Source organism: Lutjanus erythropterus, chromosome 7 (genome assembly GCF_056507025.1).
Source record: "Lutjanus erythropterus isolate fLutEry1 chromosome 7, fLutEry1.hap2, whole genome shotgun sequence".
Classification (NCBI taxonomy): Eukaryota; Metazoa; Chordata; class Actinopteri; order Lutjaniformes; family Lutjanidae; genus Lutjanus; species Lutjanus erythropterus.
The window spans coordinates 38,724,620-38,748,743 of NC_139323.1; the positions used below are offsets into that span (position 1 = coordinate 38,724,620).

At 40.8% G+C, this 24,124-nt stretch overlaps 1 protein-coding gene across 3 annotated transcripts in view; it reads right to left on the bottom strand.

The window, feature by feature from the left end:
* ddah1 (dimethylarginine dimethylaminohydrolase 1) overlaps positions 1-23,267 on the bottom strand; it is a 105,376-nt gene extending 82,109 nt beyond the window's left edge. The window contains exons 1-2 of one of the 3 annotated variants that reach the window (XM_084723720.1): positions 22,872-23,267; positions 14,735-15,075 (exon numbers count right to left, since the gene is read on the bottom strand). In XM_084723720.1, coding sequence (XP_084579846.1) covers positions 14,735-15,028 — 294 coding nt within the window. In that variant the 5' untranslated portion in view covers positions 15,029-15,075; positions 22,872-23,267. Of the gene's footprint in view, positions 1-14,734; positions 15,367-22,871 lie in introns of those variants that run through there. The other 2 variants (XM_084723719.1, XM_084723718.1) reach the window with 2 other exon arrangements.
* Positions 23,268-24,124: the final 857 nt, after the last annotated feature.

Below are 24,124 nucleotides of genomic sequence, written 5' to 3' on the forward strand. Positions count from 1 at the left end.
GGACTATCTACAGATTCAGCTCACAAGCACCAAAAACGGTCCAATAAACAAGTGACGTCTGTAAGGTGCAGAACTGATGCATACTATAGATTACAGCAGTTTATTAACAACAAATTACTGTATGTTAGTGCAGAATAAGGGCAGCGGTTGCACCATTTCCTCAGACACAGGTATATCTCATTTTTATCACCAGAGGTGGTGGTCAAATCACATCAACGGGCCTTGAGATAAAAATGAAGGCTGTGAGTTGTTGTTCGGTGGCAGCAGCAGAGGAAAACTGGGCATTTAACCATAACTGTCAACTGAACTGACAGAAAAGACTGATGGTTATAGCCTGCAAGGTGTGAAAGATCCTTCCTGGCTCTGCATCCCCACCAATCAATGAAGTTGATGTTGACAGTTTGTATCTCTCAGGGAGTGTGTTGTTTCTCAAGAGTGAGAACGAAAGGGAGGAGGCGAGAGTGAGAAGCCAAAGAGTGACAGAGAGAGAACGACAACAGAGAGTAGAGAGATTGCGAGAGCTTGCAGAGATTTATCTCAATCAGTCTTTTCCGCTTTGTTTACATAGTGCAGCAAAATATGGCTGAAGCAATCATTGTATTACCAGTCAAGTATGTGTTTAAATGAGGGCCACTGCTGAGCAAATAAAGGTAATAAATAAACTGTCTGCATATATATTATTATTATATTATATTATAGGTGTTCGTTAAATAATCTACCTGAAAACAACACCTATTAGTACTGTTTAAACTACAATCCTAAAAACTTAACCAAGATATTTAACAGTCAAACTCTGACAAGAGGCGGGGCACATCCTAGACAAGTCGCCAGTTCACTGCAGGGCTGACAGACAGAGACAGACAACCGTTCACACTCACATTCACACTTAGGGGCAATTTAGAGTTATTGATTAACCTATTATGCTGCATTTCTTTGGACTGCGGGAGGAAGCCGGAGTACCCAGAGAGAACCCGCCATGACACCCTTAATGGTCAAACTGGTAAACTTAATTTGTGTTTTGGTAAATTTACACTCATTTGATGTGATGCCTGGAACACATTTCACAAAGTTGGGACAGTGGCAACATAAGACTGGGACAGTTGATGAATGCTTAAAAAAAAACACAAGTTAGGGCATTCAAAAGGGTAACTGGTAAAAGGTAAAAGTATCGTGAATGGGTATTTAAGGGACATCCTGGAAAAGCTCAGTTGTTCAGAAACATGGACTGGGTGAGGTCCACCACTTTTTTGAAAAACTGCATGGGCAAATAGTCCAGTAGTTTAAGAACAAAGTTTGTCACCATCTACCGTCCATGATATCATTTAAAGAAATCTTTGTACGTAAGGAGCATCGCTGAAAACCAACACTCAAAGAATTTCACTTTCAAAACTTCAACAAATAGTGTCCTTGGTGAGTGTTGTTAAAAGAACAAGTCACGTATCACCATGTTGCAGGCACCAAATAGGTCTAAATGCTTTTGCAAATCATTGCATTCTGTTTTTATTTACATGTTACACCATGTTGTAACTTTTTGGAATTGGGTTTTTAAATAAATATGGAAAACATGCCCCAAACAGGCAAACAATTACAAATTATTAACAAATTAGTATTTGAGAGCTTATCAGTATTCTGATATGTGCTTTAGAAATCCAGAACATGAGAATTTCTTCAGCTATGGATGGTATGTCTTGAATCACAGCGGGGAGTTGTGGGGTTTATATATTTACTCTCATAAACACCCGTGCAATCAAAGGTTTTTGAGGCCGTCCTTCAGACATGATGAAATAACAAAGCCAGGTATGAAACGCTCTCGTTTCTACTTGAAAGCAATCCTTTCTAATCCTTTCTCTCATTAAACATTACTAAACACTGCTCCATTACACAAGGGCAAAAGTGCCTATTCTTTGAATATAATGCTAACATCCTTGGGAAAATACTTAGTAAGAAAAAGAGATATTTAAATGCTCTGTCAAGATGAAAAATTGAAATATATCATAACCTGTGTCCTCTCTCGGGCTTCGAATTTTTAAAGTATTAGATCTAATTCAGACAGCAGACAAAAGCTGGACAGAAGGAAGAGAAGAAGAAAAGCATATTTTATTAGAAATTAATTTCATACCCATGTCTTTGAGTGAAAGAAGGGGTTTTGTCTCAGCTTATGTGGCGCCCTCTCTGACCTCAGTGCAACTTTTCTCAACATCGCTGCGCCTGGCCCACTTCCTGTGTCTTCCACTGCTCAGTCTCACATACCAAACCAGACATTCACACACCCACGGTGACGGCTGAGCGTGACCCGGTCATTCTGCAAAGCTGAGAGGAGTTCCTGTTCACGAGTGTGCCGCAGCTGTCTCACAGGCTGCTGGGCTGGTGGGGCTGCGGTGGGTGAACCCATGGCCAAAAAAAAAGGGAGCAAGGCCTAAGGTGACGGCAGGGCCGGGTGGTGGTGGGGGGGCGGGTAGCTGTCTGGTGTATTCATGTTCTTTACACAAGACTTGTGGAACACATGAGAGAAAAAGTCCTGACACGTGTTGACCAACACAGAGAACATTGTGGTGGTGCTAAAACAAGAGAAAAAGCAGACTGGAATGGGTTGGACCAGCTTGTTAGCAATTTACCAGGTTGTGCCATTCAGACATATGATTTTTTTGGCCAGTAGTAATCAGTAAATTAGTAGCTTGGACACATCTGTAGCACCGGACAATCGGAACCAATTTATGTAAGCAGAGAGTTACTGTAGCATTACCAGCTAGCATCATAGCTGCCAAAAATAAGAGTTTTAGGGGGGCAAACAACATACGCCTAGTTTTAGCTGAACTTAACCTTTTGTAAATGTATAAATTACCTGCAAATGTTTCAGAACAAGCAAGCTAACATTAGTTGTCAGTTAGCTAGCTTAGCTACACAACACCACTTACACCTTGAAGACAGTGGGTATAAATACGTTGTGACAACAAATCTCTACGTAAAAACTAGACTTTCATCCTTTGAATATTCTTCTTAAAAGTTATTTACTCTGGTTTGTAAAAATTAAAATAACAGTTCCTTCTCAAAGTATGAAAACTAGGTTAAGAAGTCTGTTTTATTGTGCTATGCAAAGACCTCATTTCTATTTCACTGCTGGTTCTCAATGTGTTTTCAATGCGAATACATTTTCATGCCAACAAAAGACATTTCAGCAGCACAGGAATTTACTGCTGCTATTATCATATTACTGGAAATATAAATAATGTTTCCTGTACTGACCTATATCGATCAGTCAGAGGTTCTTACTTTTTCACTGGCTTCTAGATTGTTGAGTGGTTGATTTATGGGAAAACTGATGTTGAATTTCAGGTTATTAAATGTAAACGTAATTATCGTAACCTGAGTAAGACCTTAGGAGACCTTATGATTTGTAAGAAGCTAAATCAGAGGATGGGAGAGGAAGCAGCACTGCGATGTTACGAATGAACACGCCAGACGAGGAGTCAGACAGACAAACAGTGAGAGGAAGGGCAGGTTAAATGTGGTAGGAATGTGACAGACAGTTGGGGAAGGCACGTTGACCCTGGCCCACATGCTACTTGGAGGGTTCCAGGTGTCTCACCCGCCTCCCCCGTTCACACACGGATGTCAAGCCTCCCTGAAGGAAACCAGGTCGGTTCCGTTGGGGAAGTCATAAGAGCGCAGAGGACAGCGAGGAATCTGCATCTGCAGACGGTCTAGTCAAAACAAGGCTTCTGTGCTGCCTGGTGTTAGTTTGGGAGCAGCTACATGAGGCATGACCAGAAAGGGGCCTGCATGACCATATAAACTGCGAGGACTAAACCTAAATATTACGTCTATAAAAACATGACCTAAATACTGTGTCTGTGGAGCAGAATTTTCCATCCTGTCTCCAGACTTGAATTGACACCTAGGCCTTTTACACTTGTTATAACAGATTTTAGCACCTTTTAATGACCATTATTTTCCAGGCTCTGTAAGCTTAACTTACAGTAACTGTTTACAGTAGTGTACCATTATAAGATACAGTAAGTATTAACTGGCACTTCCAAAACAGATAATAGCTGCACTTTCGGTCATCACAGTGTCTGAGCAGTGCCAGTAAAAGGTGGCAGGTAGAGTAATCATTTCATGGTGGATTTAACCTGACGCTCACTCAGTTGATAAAGCCAAAATCACGCATCGCTGCCCTGATCACTTGAACTCAGGTATTTTTGCCTCAGTAAACAGAATGACAGGAAAGTAAAAATGAGAGTGGAGGAGCACAAATGGATTTTCTTTTTTTAGGCAATTAAGTTTACCTTCGCTGTCACACTGAGAGACAGCCAGCAAAACCTGGACTTCAGGATATGAATGCAGAGAAAGAGGCGCCAAACTGCAGCAACTGGAAGACAGCTGAAATTATATGAAGGAGCTCAGCAAAAATCACCACTTGTCATGGCTTCTGAGAGTTTTGAGACCAACGACACCGTAAAAACTGTACGACCAAATGTTAGTGCTGTAGTTTATCAGCAACAAAACCAATTTCAGCCGCTGCTGCAGTCCAAATAGCGAGTTGGAGCCGTAAACTGTATATTAAATAAATAGAAATCTTATTTAATATACAGTTTAGGATTGAAAAAAATTGTTTCCTCCTGCCTGCTCCTCCACAGACTCAGGAAGAGCTCTGCAAGAGCTGTGCAGGACCACAGGACGTGCGAAATATTGTAAATTGACAATATCAAGCAATGCCTCCTCCACTGCAATTTGATTAGCTGTTTAGAACTGTCAGCTGTGTATCAATGTAAAGTTGAGCCCGTTATCCTAAAAACAAAAGCTCACTGCTCTGAAAATACAAACTCTGGAGTTTGAGTTCAACGACTGCCTGAGACTGATGACTCATCAACAGATACCTACTTATTCTGCAAATGCTCAGCATTAATTTCAACTCTAATTAACGTGAAGAGGGAAAACAGAAACTAAAATTTCTATTCCAGGCTGAAATAACAAAGAGGGACATGTTTCCTTAAACTCTGATGACATATCATGGTCGTGTTATGATTTATTACAGTATTCAAATAACAGATTTCTCCTTCAAGGTCTCAAAAATCTCATTTGATTTATTCATTGGGACCAATATTTGATAAAGCCTTCCAAAGATTCAACATTTGAACCTTAAAACTTTTAAAAGAAAGATGTGGGAGAATCTAGTGTTGCATTTGTGCAGCTGCTTTACCTTGTTGAGTATGCTGTGAAAATCGATCGACTGGTTAATGTGGTTGTAAATAATATCTTTTGAAGAGACGAGGTTAGATGGAGTTGGCGCTGTCGGGTGAACGGTGGCAAAGCCAGAATTTATTGGGTGTCTTCAGCCACGGTGTTTGCACTTCTATTCTGAGATGCTTGAAATATACCTGCACTGATCCTGCAGCAATAACCAGCAATCACCTATAAAGTAATTAAAAAAAAAAAGATTTCAACCTCACATCTGCTGAGGCAAGACCATCAAATCTTGGTAAAATTCTTGCAAAGATTTTCTCCGTAGGTTGTGTGTCCTTTAACTTGGAAACATGCAGTTACAAAGCTAAATTTATCACTTACAAGTCCAATGTGCTCGTTTGGTGATTTCAAGGCTCCACACAACCTGTTTGCACCGAGGTGGTGAGGAGGCACAGTGAAGGATGTGTTTATGTAGATTAAGCAGTGCAGAGAAATTCTGGAGCTAGCTTTGGTTTAAAATTGTGCTTACCCTTACACCTGCTGTGCACAAAACATCTTGCAAACGCAAGCATAAAGAGCAATGTTTGTGGCTTTAGGTGGTGAAGGCAAAAATCCATTTCATGCATGTATGCTTTGCCTTTTTCAGTTTGATATCCACATACTAAACACCAGGGTTAGAGTTAGGTGAAATGGCCCTTTAACTGCCTGGTGTGAACATGGATGTGGGGGAGCTGCAGGCTGACTGTAATTGCTCAGCTCTTCACTCCGTCACGGTGACTGAACCCAGATATCCTGGGGAGAAAACTCACATTGGCCACTTGTGTCCAACACCTCTCTGTTTCAGTCACAAGTTTGTACCCACAGTGAGGATGAAGTTGGTAAGCTTTGAATTTATTTTTATGGCTCAGTTCACTCTCAGAGAGAGGCACAGCACCGACCCACTCCAGTAACAGTACCTTGCTGAGCTGCAATACATTCACACCTTCACTTCCTCTGATCTTTGAGTCTAGAGATAACCTTTTACCCTCCCACATATAAAGGTGTAGAGACACCTGAACTCCTTTACCTGACTTGGTGCTGAAAACTATCAATAAAGTATGTAAGCAAGCAAAAACATGTGGGTTTTGATTGGCACAAGAAGTGCCAGCAGTTCAAAACTTGCATCAGAGGATCTACAGACGGCAGTGACGACACTGCATACAAATCCTCAACAAGTGCAACAATAAAGTTGAGTGTGAACTCATCAGATCTGCAGACCACTCATTTCCTTCACGCCAGACAGCAATACCTTTAGGGCATTTTTAATTAGAACATTAACAGGCTGCTTGATTCACTCCTCTTTAAACTTTTGGAGAAGTTATTTAGACAGTCAAGGTTACAGAAAGGAAAGTTTGGCAACATTTTCTACTCTGCAACCAATGATTAAGGCCAGGAGGTTTGACAGAAAAACTCAAATACTGTCAGCAGGCCAAGGAAATATTCTCAAGTCTGTCAGTCTGTATATTCAGACATCCCGCAGAGATTTTCTTTTAAGGCTGTTGGATAATCTAGTGGCAATCTTCAAGGCACAAGGAGTCGATGCCTACCACAAATTATTCAACGCCTTATCCAGTCAGTAGGTGCCGGTCGATGCACCAGTTTGGGGAAACAGACATGAGTACCAGCACAGAGGCTAAGCAATGCACAGCTGTGGACAGGGTCAGCAGCAGAATGAATTTTAGCAACTTAAAAAGGCCCACCTGAAAAAAAAAATATCAGTTTAAGTGCATAAATGTATATGTAGAATATTTTCACTGCTCACGTTGCAATCAGACAGCCTTTTAAAATGAGAATCCACAGTTATATATAAGCCAAATCACTCTCTCGCTCAGCCAGACTGGGGCTGAGATGTTTGTCCAGTCCTGCCTCAATCTCCTGCTTTGTTTGTGTTACTGTGTGACTTCGGTCTTGCAAAGGACTAGTTCAGATTCAAAGCTGCACAATAACACAAACAAACTAACAGATCAAGGAAGCCATAGGCCAGCATGTTCTGTGAGGTAAAATCACTGAATTTGCCAATGGAGTCTGGTTGGTTTGGCTTATATTAGTCATATAAAAAGGCTGCAACCCACTGACAGCAAAGTAAAGCAGTGAAAATATTCTAAGCATAGTGTACACTTGGTGATCTTAATAGTTTTTAAGTTGGGTCTGTTTTAGGTGGCTAAAATATATTTTGCAGCTGACCCTGTTCACACCACAGCAGTACATTGCATTAGTACTCCTGATGCCTCTGGGGGCCTGTCCACAACACCGCTTCAAAAAATCCAAACTGTCCCTTTAAGATCTCACTAAAGACCCACCTCAAAAGACTGTATGGTGTATGACATCACATGCCATGTGAACGGTAAATCAGTGAAGTGGGGAGGCCCACTCAGTGAAAGTCGTAAACAGATGTAATTGGTCTACTGGACCAAAAGACATTTATAAAGTCGACTTTAATGCAAAACATGTATTATCTAATGCAAAAAAGATTCTAAATGTCCATCAAATGTGTTTAAACTGTGGGTCAGTCCCTCTGCCCAGCAGCTAGTTTGGTATCTCATCTCATCACAAACTAACTAAGGCATAAAACAACAGTAGGTTTCCTTTCAGGCCATGTTTCATAAAGATTCCTAAATGGGTTCACAATAAGCAGGAAAGTAAAGGTCATCTGACAATCTGCAGCTCTGCATTCAGCTTGGTGAACAATTTGAGCTTATCAGGCTAATGCTCAGTATTATGGAATAATTAACTTTGGCTCCTTGTTGGAGTGTTTTGAGACAATGCTGCAGTCTGCCGTGAACAATCATGCAGTCCATTTAGGCAAGCATTTCCCTTAATAACAAAGCTTTTAAGCCACGGCCTAATGGATACGATTCTGCAACCTTCAAGAAATGTTTAAAAACTGATTCCATTCCGTATTGACTTATGGAGTTGAACAATAACGACCTCTACAATACATACAATCAATTACAGAACAGTAATGGCCTCATCCTTCAGAGGCAGAGTGGAGAATGATGAGCTTATGTGAACAACTAGTTAATCTCCCCTGCAGTGACTCTACAAGATGATTTGGGGAACAGGAGAAACCCACAGCGGACCTGATGGATGAGGCCAACAGACCAAAAACTAAATCTCACAGCATTTAAGACAGACTTTAGTGATAAACAATAACAAGTGTTTCCTCCCAACTTAGATAGGAACACCTCTGAATTCCCACATCAATTCTCCCGCACACCTGCACTTCACAGTATCTGATCCAAAGAATTTAAGCACTAGTTTTGAACTTTTGTCTTCCCCCGACAGTCCAAGTCCAGCTGGCAGTGCAAGTAACTCTCCTGGCTAATGATGAAGTAAAGCAAATTTATGATCGCCTTAACAAAATCAAGATTTGCCAATCACTCACTTGCACCGACAGTACATAAACTTTTGCATGCTTCCAAACAGATGTCCAAAAATGACAAGCAGCGACACAGGTTTTCTTGCAGCTACAAACAAAATCGACTGAATCTTGCGTCATACTAAGTCTTTACAACACATATTTTAAGCATAGACATTACAGTGTTGACATGTGCAGTAGTCACATCATGCTGCAACGTTTTTGCTGCTTGATACAAAAGGAAAACTCTAAAGGTTCTCATTTTTTATGACTAATGTACAAGAAAAGTCGATCTGTGACGACATTATTTAGCCTGATTTAATGGTTTCTTGGATTCATATGAGCCAAAACAAGACTGTTAGCCAGCTTCTCCCCTTGAAACAAGCGTGTGTTGTGAGACTGAATGCATGTGTGCAGTCTTGCAACGCTGTTGATATTTTAAGCAATCCGCTTTATTTTTAGCGATTCATGTCTGCTTTTGGGCGGACAGGAGTCACGTTAAGTTACTGCTGATGAAAACACATTTCCCGTTTTGTTGCTTCATAAGAAAAGCTTTTAAATATCAAAACATCAGGGGCCTTTTATTGTGAAGACTGAGGAAATGAAACACATGTTTTCTGATGCTCAACCCAAGACAAGTGTGTCATGTATGGGTCAGTGTCCCCACTCACATGACCACATGTGGGTCCTAGGGACATTTAAAACCTATCAGCATCACTGTAAACTGATCAGACAGCAGACTGATCACTACACATGCAGATTCTGCGTCCACCTGCCTGTAAACATACACGTGTCATGGCCGCTGTCACAGATAATGTCTAATCTGTACTTGCATCTTTCCAGCATATACAGTAGATAAATACGTGTGTTGCTTGAGTTTAAGAGATTTATAACCCACAGCCTCGCTGGGAGGCCTGTTTATCTTCCACCCTGCAGACTGGGGATAAACAAGAACATTGTTAGAAATGGTAGATTAAATGTAAAAAATACAACTGAGACAAACAAATTCATTTGTAAAGTTTAAATTTAAGACACTCCACTTGTCTGTGCCGGTTTCAGAGTCGCCTAAGTGAAACCAAAAGTGCTTCTGGAGGGGGGGGGGGCAGAGGGCTACATCAAGTGTGGTCAAAGTCAGGAGGGGGTTGTTTTCTTAGAAGAAGACAGACTTTTGAAGTACCCAAATGGTGAAAATTATGATAATTACTATCTGTACATCAATAACATACTGTATGTATGTGGTAGGGATGGGAATCCAGAGCTGGTTCCAGCTGAGAACCGTTTCCAAATGATCAGATTCATTGGAATCTAATGCCTCCAAGCTTATCGATTACTTTTATTACTTTCTGACAGTTGCGCACTTAAAAACAAGTTTCTGTTGGAAACTTGCAATAATGAGTAAAAGCAGAGAGGAAGAAAATGGCTTCATTTCACAAAGAAAGATGATAACAGTGCCAGCTGTAGCAAACGTCTAACAAATGATCATTTCAAGTAAAGGTGGAAACACCAGCAATATGAAACATATCTATGCAACATTGGCTTAAATGACAAAAGTGGCATGTATTTGACATATTTGGGCAATTATTGTCATTGTTGATTAATCTGTTGTTTATTTTTTTTGATTAGTCAATTAGTTGTTTGGTCCATAAAATGTCTGAAAATGGTGAATCATGTTGATCAGTGTTTCCCAAAGCCCAAGGTGAGGTCCTCAGATGTCTTGTTTTGCGCACAACACAAAGATATTCAGATTAATTTCATAGAGAAGTTATTAAAAAAAGCAGAAACTATTCACATTGAGTTTCTACCGAGTAGCACATCCTTTACTGAGGGTAATTATCCTTTAATGCCAAGCAGGCGGGCTTAGCAGATATCTGACTAAAAAAAACTAAATGAAAATGAATGCTGTAAATATCTTCTCTAATTTCTAGGGATGATAATCGAAAACTGGTTCAAACTTAAACAGCGGTTAAACAGTGGTGCATTTCACATGTGTGCCTGTTTTCCACTCAGACTCTGATAATAAAACAGTCTGGGAAGTTGATACTGGAAACCAGTGTGGGACTGTCAACAAGATCAACAAGATAACCAATAATGGATTTGACAGATTGACAGACTCAGTGATGACATTGATAAATAAAATCTTGTCACTTCCAGTCCCTTATATCTGGTAGATCTTCTGTATTGTCAAATAAAAAACAATATCGCAATGTCATTGTTTTCCAGTATCATGCAGCTCGAACTCAAACACCTTGGCAGTAACTTGGCAGCAACAAATGGGGCTGAAAGGGCTGAAAATATGTGAATCAAGGCAGACAAAGTAGACAGGGCCCTGGCCAACCGTGCAGTAGGTAGAAAAGCCATTCCCTGACAGTCACTCATTTATCTTTCAGGTTAGCAAACAGACTCTTCACCCAGGATGTCTGTTGATCCTTGAGTATAAAGTTTGATTCTCTTTACTCAGTCTAAAAGAGAACTGATAACACGGCATCAAGATGTAGTTTGGAGGTGTAGACTAATCTACATGCAAGGCTGTTAAAATGTCACTGATAATTACATGATGGAAATCAACCTTTACCATCCTTTCACCAGTGAATGGTAATTATTTCACCACAGTATGTCTGAAGACGTACAGGAAGAGCCTTCAAACATGAAGGTATAATTGTAACTGACCGAGCCAAGACCGACGAGAAAAGCACATGTCATGACTACAGGAAGTGATTGATCACATAATTGTAGTTCACTTCCACCTCCTCGGGCGAAAGGATTTATTCTCAAGGGGGCTGAAAAAAGATGAAAACGTGCCGTTTCGCATTTTCCACAATGTCTCAGGTCAAAAGAGATCTGCCTGATAATTACAGTACCATCTGTTCATAGGTGAATAATGAGGCAACGCTCACACACTGCATCTGTAGGCACTATTTTTACACATGCAATAACATTATTACAAGCATTATGTCTGTAATTATCATATATGCTGCACACCAGGGAGGTTTGGCCAAGCAGTTTGACTGGAGAGAGATGTGCGCCTGCATTACTGATAGATGCACCGTCCCTGTTGCCATGACAACTGTTGTAAACAGCAGGTTAGACAAGAGTTTGAGGAAGAATTTTCAGACAGTCTCACTCTGAGAAATTTTATAAAAGCTACAAAAAACACATCTTGTGCTGTCTGCATCACCAGGAACAGGGAGCAACGTCTTAGTTTTTATAGCTACAAAACACTCACCAGACTTCTTTGGTGCACACAAAAGATTTATTTCTCTCACTTTTTTCCCCCTAAAGAAGGGCAAAGTCATGACCCGCTTTACTCTGCATGTAATTGGCTAGCGCTCATTGCCTTTGTTGGTTGAGGACTGAGGTTGAAAAGTTATTGGTTAGAGTTAGAGTAGGAATATCAGGATAAGCCAATCAGAGGCAGAGAAGGGTGGGTCATTACTTTGCCCTACTGGGGGAAAAAAAAATTGGCATCTGGAGCCATAGATTTATTCGTGGACAATGCACTCACAACATTGTCTTTTTGCTGCATTGCATCAACATCGTTGCCATATTGGACAGGCAGAATACTTGTAAACAAGGGAGCTGTTTTTCTAGATAAGAAGCACTACAATGTTTATTTCTCAAGTTATATTCAGGAGTTCATGATCTATATGGAGTAAGTTAGGAAAGAAAAACTTTTATTCCTACTCTATGGAGATCATAAACCTAAATATAACACAACTTACTGAAAACAGCTGAGAAATAAACATTTGAGTGGTGTTTATTCAGTAAAAATGCTGAACCTTCGTTTACACGTATTTGCTCACATGTCGGTCTCGCCCTGTTCAACATGGTGGCGACACTGATGATAAGACCAGCTACGTCTGTATGTTGACTTCAGAGCCAAAGTTCAATGCCTGACAAATGTGTTTCTTCGAGATAAAACATTTTAGGATGGTCTTTTATTGCCACCAGTCCAAACTACACCTGTGAGATAAGCCTGCTGTTTCATCAGCAAACATTTCTTGGCAACGGTTAAGTGCTGTCTAACTGCGATTTTACAAACACAGTTTGGAAAAAAGTAAACATTTTTGTGTGTATAGAAGAAGTCTGAAATTGTTTACTTCAAACAAAAATTATGTTTTTGTTGAGTGTTTAATGCTAAACAATGTTTTTTATGCAGCATTTTGCATTCAATGTGTTCTGAGCAGCAAATTCACTGTGGATACAGTCATTATTTTTCAGATGCCTCCAAAAAAGGAACAACTAAAATGATGACATTATTAACAGGAAAATTACTGTACTAATTTTGTTGATTTTTCACAGTGCATCCAGCAGGCCAGCTCTTTAATTCAACCCAATAATAATAAAATCACCTATAATTCTGCCCCAAACAATAAATGGTCATGCATTCATTGGGATCCATCTGTGCTTTTTACAGTCCTGTTTTTCAAACACATTATTTATGCTCATGCACCTCAGACGTTGCCAGTTTCTCATTCATCACAGCTGACATCTCCCATGAGCAGAACACGGGCGAGACACCAACCCGCCGCTATCTCCATATGAAATATGAAAAATTTCACAATTTAAACGTGAGAAAGGCTTTTGGCAGGGTGCTGATGACGTGCACACATGTGCATGCAAATGTAACTTGCGCTACGTTCAGAATAAATGAAACTGTGGTGGCTGAAGGTAGCAGCTCCGAGCTTTTCAATCAATATCTCGGCTGCCAGTGTGGCTGGGGACCATTAGCACCAGTGAGCCAAGTAAAGTGACTGTGATGTGAAATGACAGGGGCTTTCACAGAAGCCGTCCTACCATTTCACTCATTGTCATTCACACACATACAGATAGCCTACATTGCAGCCACCCTCACTAGGCAACCCAGTACAGTCATACTGTTGTTTTGTTTCCAAAAAATGGCTTGATTCATAAATTTCAGCAGCCGTAAAGCCTCCAAGTTCCTAAAATACATCCCTCTGTTCTTTAGGTCATGATCGTAATCAGCCAATTGCTGTGTGAGTTATGAAGCAAGACCGTCTAGGATGCTTTAAACCTATCCCATGATTTATATTGACAACCTATGTCCATTATGAAGTGACAACTGACAATAAATAGTGCTTATATTACAAAGAAAAGTGCACTTAGAGACAATAAACATGCAAAATTTAATACTTTTCAAACTGCCACCTTAATCAATAGTGCAGCACAAGCACAAAAGGCTTCATAAAGTGACAACTGCCAATAAATACTCCATATATTGACAGGAAAAGTGCACTTTACAGACTATAAACATGCAAAATGTAATCTTTTTCAAGCTGGAACCTTAATCTATAGTGCAGCACAGGCAAATACTGTAGAAAAATGCATTATGAAAAGCAGACCGACAATAAATACTCCATATATTGACAGGAAAAGTGCACTTTACAGACTATAAACATGCAAAATGTAATCTTTTTCAAGCTGGAACCTTAATCTATAGTGCAGCACAGGCAAATACTGTAGAAAAATGCATTATGAAAAGCAGACCGACAATAAATACTCCATGTATTGACAGGAAAAGTGCACTTTAGAGACTATAAACATGCCAAATTTAATCTTTTTCAAACTGCGACCTTAATCTACAGTGCAGCACGGGCACGTAATGTGCAAAAAATGCATCTGTCGTCTTTCAAATGGGCGTTGCCTCATACCTAATCAGCATATCTCTTTGTATAGGCTGGTGCACAATATAGTTCAAATGTGATCTCGATGAGACACATCTAGTGATATGTACAGATTTCATAAATAAAAATTAAAGCCTGGTGCAGAGTAAAGCTTCCAAAACTAAAGTTTCACACGTTTGCAGGAGGTTTAGTTTGGTATTACACAGCTGGAGTTAATTGAGTTAATTATAAACTAGCAAAGACTTCGAGGGGAAAATGTTGCCTTCAGTGAATCATATTTTTTGTGTTTAGAAATCCCTGCTAATAACCACAGAAAGACTGTCACATGTATCAGCCACCTTTACATTAATCACCACAGCATGCCCACCTGCACAACATTAATTGCATGCTAAGTGAGCACAACAGGCAAACGAAGGGGGGGGGGGGCTCCTTCCTCTCCTCTCTTCTCCACTTTCACATCATCAAACTTCTGATTTTCGGCGTATCAAACATACTCAGGCTGTTTTCCTACCTCTCTCCTCCTGCTCTCTGCCCCGGGTCTGGTGATGAGCGCCGTGTCACCGCACACCACGGCCGCGTCCTCCACGAACACGCAGTCCGGGAGCGACTCGTCCGCGGGGAGCTCGACCACCTCCAGCCCGAGCCTCGTCCCCAGGACCTCGACGTACGCCTCGTGCTCCCTCTGCGCCTGGGCCAGGTCCACCTCCGCCTGGCTGGTCCGGAGCGCCTCTTTGGCCAGGGACGCGGGGACTCCCCGGACGACGGCGTGGGTGTAATGACCAAAACCTGCCATTAAACCAGCCATGTTTTGCTTTCCCTCTCACTTGGCACGCTCAAAATCTGGAAAAAGGACTGAAAAACACCCCAACAGACAACTCAGCGAATGAATGAGAGAAACTGCTATCAGTTAACCCGACGCTGCCCGGCTTGCTTATTTGTTCGCTGTTAGTTTGTTGGCTCTTTATTCTTTATTTACAGTAGCCTGCTACATACAGTGTCAGTCAGCCCTGCTCCAGTCTCCAGGCGAGCGACGGCGCTTCGGTGACGCGCACCGACCATCACGTGTAGCCGACGAGTCTGTCAGCCGTCAGTGAGGCGTTCAGCCCAACAAGTGACAGTCCGAAACACACTCAACCTGTGGCTCAATCAATTTCACACCGCATCAGCAACGCGCAGCCTGCAAGGCAAACTCTGTCATGCTTAAAGTTTTCTTTAAGAAGGAAAAATCAGCCGCATATTCGATTTTTTCCTCCATATTAGAACACATTCCAAATTATTCCTACATATTTCTGAAGTTACTTCTCGGAATATTTGAAGGAGCGAGTTAGAAAAGTTAATTTATCTGAGTCCATCAACAGAAAATTAATGTGCAACTATTTTGGTCACCAATTAACCTCTTTCCAAGCAAAAAATGCAGAATATCTGGTTCCAGGATCTCAGTTTTGATGATTTACTGTTTGTCTTTCTCTTATGTTATAGTTAACTGAAAATCTTTGGGGTTTGGACTGTTGGTTGGACAAAACAACTAACGGTTATTTACTTGATTAACCGATTAGTTGTTTGGTCTGTAAAGTTGGGTGAAAAATATGATGTCCTCAAAAGTCTTGTTTTGTCCACAACCCAAAGATATTATGAAGGAGTAAAAAAAACTAGAAAATATTTACAAAAATCAATCAATTAATTTTTACTTTTCTTCTTTAAAAAAGTTGGTGATTCATTTAATAAGTAACAACGTCTCAATTAATAGCTGCAGCTCTCATTTGAAGACATCATGTTGGCTTTAGGGAATTGATTCCCATTAAACATAACTCACATTAATCAAAAATTATATTAGTTGCAGCCCTGGAATCAATAGGGATTGTGATGTATGTGTTTGGACCGCTGTTACAATCCTCCAGACAATTTAGCTGCATAATAGTGAGATTTAATGTGTATCAAAGCTTTTACTTTGATTTAAGATGAGTAATATCAAGAACAAAAGAAATAATTTGTTATGAACAGGAATGAGAAAAAGAGCACTGTTAAGGGCTGCGTTGGCACAAGGACGCCAATCATTCCCACATCTTCTGCTCAGGGGGATATTTTGGGATAATATATGACAATTTAGATTGTATTTTAGGTTGTATCTTTCTGTGATAAATACAGAAAGAAGTCTTAAGAAGTGACCTGTATCTGTATCAGGTTTAACAGGTTGCCTGCAAAAAAGGCATTAAAACTAATGGAAACCTTGCAGACTTAAACAACGGCTGGATACAGCTGATTACGCACCTGAAACTGAAAAACCAGAGGAAAAATGGGAAGACATTTCTCATAAAATGGGAGGTATGGATGACACTGACTGCAGACAAGGATGTTATCATCTGGATCTGCATCAAGCTGAGGACATAAAGACAGATCTTATACCCCACTTGATGCTTTTGTTGATGCTTTTGCTAGAATGCATTTCAGCTGTTACAAATAAAAAGCAAGAAAGAAAGATTTTGAGATCTCTATTCTTGAATTTGGAGACATATGTAACTGCTTCATTCTTGGCAGACTTTATGAAATAATGTACACAAATGTCAGCGGCAGAGGAATATATATCAAGGAGGATCCCTGCATGTCCTGCAGGGTGAGAAGTGTAGGGCAAGAAGAGTGTGAAAAGGAAGAGCAGTGTTAGTGTGTGTGTATATATGTGGGAGGGGTGAAGGAGGGGGGTTATATTCCCTATGGTGCCATCTAAGGAAGGTTCTGGGCCCGGTGAAGCTGTCTGAATGGACGGAATGTTTCTTCAGACGTCCCAGAAGCACATTCTTCCACCACGGGACCTCGGTTTGTCTTTTCTTGTTCCAAATTCACTCAATTATCCCCGACTGCTCTAAACATTCCAGGACATTCCAGGAGCCCCACATTCCTTTTTCCACTCCAGCCAGGATCACCAACCAGCACCACCCTCTTCCCAACACTAACACCTGCCCCCACCCAGACTTCTTTTTTTTTTTCCATCATTCCTCATCACGGATGGACGTGGCCCAAGAAAAGACCCTCTCTTTCTCTTTTCTCTCCGTGCTGAGGAATGTAGGTTACTTTAGATGAAGGAAAGCCCTCATATTTTAGACACACCTGGCTGGTACATCATGCAGCTATAAAAGAAATGAGTGAAAGCAGACACGGTCCTCCAGCTGCGGGTGAAGCAGCACCAAAAGCAGCACCTCCTATTTGTCTGGTATGATTGGACTCGTGACGAGATCCTAAACGTCTAAAGTGTCACAGACATGCCTGATTACACAGGTGCAGAGAGCGTATTTACCTCCAGGCAGTCTGTCACATTTAGGAATCTAATTACCACAGAAAAACAGTGATGAAATGACATGAGATGAAATGATAAAGTTGATGTTTCTAAATGGAAAGGATTGCACTTTGGGGGATTTTGGGGGAATTTGATAGCAGCAACAATTGGGGCTGATTCAAGATGGACAAGATTTCATTTAGAGGATAGGATGCAGTGACATTTATCATTCTGTGCAATTCAAAACTCGTGTTATTAGGTAGTTACGGTTTCCTACGGTTCAACTGTGCACACACGTGCCAAAGAAATTTGTCACAGTCAGTCATGTTTTCTGTCTACTTTTGGGGTTGGAAATTTCAACTGGGAAATCTGAAACAGGGGGATGAACCCTCAGATTCTGACTGGGACGCAGCATTATGCCCATGACCTTTCCTAAGTCCCGCCCTGTTTTGCACTCCGTGCTCCAATAACAGTTGAGCGAGGTTGGTACCCGGCAGAACCTCAGTCAAATTGTCCTTTCCTGTTTCTTGTACTTCGTCAGGTTGTGTGCTAGGCTCGTCTATGTTGAAAAGAAAAGCAAATTTTGAAGATTGTTATAAGATGTTGCTGGCTGACGTGTAAAAGTGACATACAGTCATGTCTTAAGTTAGCTAATGTTAGCAAAATGCCAGCCAACCAGCTAGGTAAGGATTGATGTAGTTTGGCAAGCTATTTAGTTAGCACTTGCTAACATTAGCTATCGGATGTAACTAGCTAGCCTACGATTTATGTATATTAGCTAGCTGGTTATACATTAGATGATTAATGTATGAGCCGACAGGATCATCATTTTTGCTGTTGTGTTCTGTAAATGCAACAGCTATTCTGGACGTGGGATCCGTCTTCTGCGGTTCTCCCTGATGTCGCTTCCATTTTTTTCCTGTTAGAAGGGTTTTTTGGGGGGAGTTTTTCTTTACTCTTTCAAGGGTCTACAGGGCAGGGGGTGTCACACACTGAAGAGACTGTAACGCCCCCAGAGGCAAATTGTGATGTGTGATCTTGGGCTATACAAATAAGATTTGACTTGACTTCAGATTTTTTTTTTCAACATAGACGAGCCAAGCACATACATGTGCAGGAAACAGGAAGTTGACTGAGGTTCTGCAAGGGTCATTTGAGTGAAAGCAACATTGTAAAGCACCTTGAAGTTGTCAAAAGGCCTTCTGGGAAATGCCATGTGGTTAAATCAAACAAATCAGTAAAATAATACTAGAGATGACAGCAGGTAGGCAAGTTATTTTAACATCAAATCCAACAAACATTGTCCAGCTGCTGTAAATAATAAATAGAGCACAAAATGGGTTTTCTTCTTCTTCTTCTTCTTTTTTTTTTTTACATTTTCATTATGAATTGACTGAATGACTAAGACATTGTTGATTTTGGTCTTTTCATGAGATTTGTTGACAGTAAGAAAATATCTCCATCATTAATCCTATAAGTACTGTATTCATAAAGGAATTATCAGAAACAGGACAAAGCAGGTTGAGGGAATCAAACACTTTTTCACGCCATAACTCCTGGACTGCACTGAGCAGATTGATGATACTGTGTCAGAGTATCAGAGGGAGAAGTTCCCCTTGAACATGTCTTTGCTATAATTAATTTATACGGAAATGGCAGATATGTTTCCACATCTTTTTTGACAGAGAGGAGGTTCCTCTTTTGTCATCTTTTGACAGAGCTGTAGATTATTCTGACTTTTACAGAAAGGGTGATCGCTCACCGAACCTATTAAAGTTAGATTACTGTTTGGTTGTTGCTTTGCATCACATTTCAGAAACTTTGGCCAGGTTACACTGCATCTAAAACAGGTTCTCTTTGATATCAGAGTGTGATATTGTGACCCATGTTTACAGCCTCTAACTTTTCACCAGTCAGCAAACTGTATCACTTTCCTTCCTGTCCTCCCTTTGAGCCTGTCACGTTCACACCCCAACAGCTGAGTGCAGTCCATCTCAAAAAGATATCAAGTTTAATACTAAGAAGAGACTAAAGAGTTATTCAACAGGTCTGCGACACAGTTAGCTTCACCAGTTTCACTTCTTTGCTCCACCATTGAAGCTCTGTACATGTTCAATGCAAGACATGTGTGACAAATGTGTGGGATATACAATTTCTAGCATGTGTCCTTCAATATAAAACAGTCAAGAATGCATAAAGAGTGATATATATTTTTTTTTTCTTGTTTTTACCAACACACAAACGCAACCCCAATTCCAAAAGAGTTGCTACATTATGTGAAACATAAATAAATCATTGCATTCTGTTTTTATTTATGTTTTACACAATGCCTCATCTTTTTTGGAATTGGGGTTGTACATTTGCTTGCACAGAATATAACTTTTTCACTGGCAGTGGCATGTTAATGGTGGAGTAAGTGACTCATGAAAGATGTCTCATTTCTAAGTAGTCACATACTTAGGCTTTGTTAGTTGGTTATTCATCAGTCTGGGAAACTCAACAAACAAATATATTTCTCAGGAATTGCTTACTCCGCCCTTTAAGTAGAATATCTTACTTTAATACCTTCCTAAAACAGATGTTACTGTTGCCTTGGTGTTTGGACAACACACCTGATCTTGTTGGGCATATCCCTGCTCAGGTCGAGCTACAATTCTATGCTTTCACTGTGGGTCTGTTTAAAATGTCAAAAATATCCTGAACATCACAAAAGACATTAACAGATGTGCTATGCAATGTCCTGGCTGTATGCATGAGATCGCAGACAGAGGTGCACTGCTGGTAGAGTCATAATTGCTTGGAATTAAATTAAAAGTAAAAAGCACAAACTGTCCCAAGATAATCTAGGGGGAAGACATTACACAATACAGGATATGAAAAAACAACAAGAATATGAAATCATTATCTTCCCTCCAGGCTTTTTCATTTAATTATGTTAAGATAATAAAGACAAAAATGGCCGACCACGTCAGTCAAGCCTGGGCTGCACCTTTTCTTAACTTTTAATGAATCAGCAAAACCTACTGACAAAAGTTACATAATCAAATCCAATGAAGTAGAGATCTTCCTCCCCATCGCCTTTTCAGATCCATATTTTTTCAGAACTTGACTTGGTATTTTAATCGTTGGCCTCGTCTCTGCCCCCGTTCACAAGAGAACGACCCATAACTCAGCCGACTTCCTGCAGCTCCGTGAGCTGACAGAGAAAGGAAGTGTTGCTAGTACACACTGCATACCAGTTATGACATTTATCTTGAATATACTACAATGGAATCTGTTGTTTAAACATGCCAGGCTGTGCTGTTCTGTTCCATCTGTCACTTGGACATAAATGGGGAGGCTGAGGGCCGCTCGCCACAGACTTCCTGAGAACCAAATCTGAGGGCCGCCGTCTCTTCAAATGTGAGTGCTCCTGGTGGGATCTGACAATGGGTTTCCATTACATGAAGCCACAACACAACACATAATCTCTCTAACTTTGGTGAACAATGAAATCACTTAAGCATCCAAGCTGGAGGCTGAAGCTGCTCAGAGAACCATGCTACAGAGCTGAAAGCACAATCCAATGATAATTTCTGTAAAAGACAGAGACCCCCCTCCTCATTTTTGTGTTTATACTGTATGTGTGTGTGTGTGTGACGGCAGTTCTCAGACAGCCTTAGTGGAAACTATTATGCGAGGGCAATTGCTACACGGAGACGCATGTCCAGCTTTTGGAATATTTCCTGAGCTGAATGGGTAATTAAGGAATGAAGATTACTGTAATGTTATTCTCCACTGACGTACAATGACAACACTGTTTCCTATCGCTGGACACATGGGCGGATGCACACATGCAGCCATACGCACTCCAACAGACTCACATACAGGATGCACGTACACACTTGAAAGACTTTAGGTCAACACAGCAGAGAACAGTCAAACAAAATATGATATAAGACCAGAGACATTAGAGACGTTAAAGGGATGTTGCATCAATTAATGCTGTGTTCCAGTCCGAGTCGAAGGTCAGAGTTTCTCAGTTGAAGTTTCCAGCTTCCGACCTCCAAGCGTTCCAGGTGCACAAAGCACATTAACAAAAAACAAGGCTGACCGTGACAAACTGATGTTTCTGTTGTGAGTGTACAGACAGTTGACCTCTCAGCAGTGCCAACCCATTCTCATCCCAACTCGTCTCATACTGATGATTAGTCTGCACCCCTCAGGGTCACATACTGAAGCACAGGGTGCCCAGTATCAGACGTGATTAACGTCACCTGGTTTCCTGAGTGACAGCCTGTGTTTCAATACGCTCCACCTCCTCCATATATAGATTTTCTCCTTCTTTGTACTACGTCGACAGTCCAGCACGACTCATACAGCTGTGGATGGGTTTACATTGAAGTCACTTGAAAAGCCTGGTGTGTCGTTTTCAGACCCTAAAGGGTGTTGTGCAGGTCTGTTTGAGCCACAGAGGGGTGGTGGCAAATCATTGGTATGTGACAAGTTGGGAATGAGACCGGGTTGGCAGTGCAGCATCCTTGAATACACACACACAACAGAGGAGGAAAAATGATGCATGAGGAACCAGATGAGGTGGCAAATGTCTTGCAAACTCCACACACATTGTTTGTAATGCAGGTTTTTCTGTTAAATACATATTAATATATTTTGTCTCAAAGCCCAAGCTAAGATAATAACATAATGAGGGTTATTTCTTCAAGCTTCCTCAAGAGCCATAGTTGACATTTCACAGCTGTTTTCACAGGATGAGCTGCACTCACCCTGAGGGGAAAACTGATATTGACGCGTAAAATCACGGCGTGTTCCTTTAAAAGCTTACATTTTACATTTACATAGGCAGATGGACACACACACAGGAGCACAATACAGCTCGGAAATACACACAAGAAAGCAGTGAACATGTGCTCACACAGACACACCCCCTATCCAAACAGGCTGCGCACACCTCCAGTCTAAATCCTCACACAGACAGCCTACATGGATCTGTTCACAATGTAACCATATGAATATCATATGTGAAGCATGCAGCGATTCATGACTCTTTGAATTAAAAAAAAAAAACAGACCATGATCCACAACCTAAGCCCATATAATCCGCCTGGAGACACCTACTACTTTAAGTTTAAAAAAGCGTCAGCGTTCAATGTCAGCCTGTCCAAATCGGTAACGGAGCGACGCGCAAAACGCACTATGAGGAGTTATTTACTTTTGCTGAATGAATAGAAACCTTTAATAACACATTGTAGATGCTGTGACTCATATTCCTATACCGAGAATACGACAATGATTCAGGTTTTTGCAGGTGAAAGTTGATTCATAACCCATCTAACTCAAAGTACGCAAAATAAACAGAAAGACAAAAGAAGTACAAACTCACCGGAGAGGTTCTCCAGCCGTCCGGTTCACTGCTGCTGTCTCAGTATATCGTCATGTTAAAGCAACACGAGTTTACAGGGGAGAGAGAAGTGACATGTCCGATCCTTATAAACACAAATAAACACTCTGCCCTCATGCAAAATGTCCTCTTTTGAGTCTGCCAGCCGTTCACAGCAATAATAAAGGGTTTTATGTTGCGTCTTTACGCACTTCGTTTCCATCTGGTGAAAGTTTTCATCAATCGGAATAATTTGAAAACTTCGGTGGAAGGGACTTATTGAGACCCCTGATGTTAAAAAAAAAAAAAAAAGTCGAGACAAAGACCAAGTATTTGTCTCCCCCCACCAACACCACAACATTTGTGGAAAATTGGATCAGTTTACCTACAACGGGACCCGCTTCAACCCCCCCCCCCCCCCCCCGAAAAAAAAGTGATGGACACATTGCGTGAAAAGTCAAATTGCCTCAAGGAATGAATGCAAAGGAATTTCCCTGCATGAAGAACATATTTAACAAGCCTTTAAGCTGTCAGGAATGCTTTGTGGTCTGCTGGCCAAAGGGAGAGAAATATGTTAATAATGTAGGCTACTGCCATACCAAATATGGCAATATTGTTACGTCTGAGCTCTGGTGCGCATCTGGAAACGTTTAACTCCTCTGAATAAAGGCACTGGAAAGCCAGAAATAGACGCTGTTAAACGTATTTCTGCCCACACCTTTAGACTCACAGAGAGAAAACTGCAGCTATTTTAAACGTGGCCACTGCAACATGCTATAAAAGTGTATTTAACAGAATGCTGTAATCAGCAAAAGCATCACTGACACATAAAGGCACTACTCTCTAGGGGGGCGGGGGACCCGAATAACTAATACCACAGAAGTTTATTATAACCTTATAATATTTTTTCTACATCATGTGACTTTACATGATGATATTCTCTGGGATGTTTTATGATATTTTTAATCACTTAAAAGCAGTTTTATAACGTAAATCTGTCAAGTGCTGCACTGAAAACCCAAGAAGTCACAAAATATTAAATGTCCTTTCTCGTGAATTTCTGTATAAAGTCAGCCTGGGGGAGAAAAGAAGAAAAAGTTTAAATAAACTCCCCGTTTTTCTTCAGAAAAGTCCACTGAACTTGGGTTGATAGATGTGAGAAGCGAGCAGAGGAAGAAAATGAAAGGGGGGGATAAACAAGAAGGGAAAAATGTGAGACGGAAAAGTGTGTTCAGATGGGATCCAGGGGGGAAAAA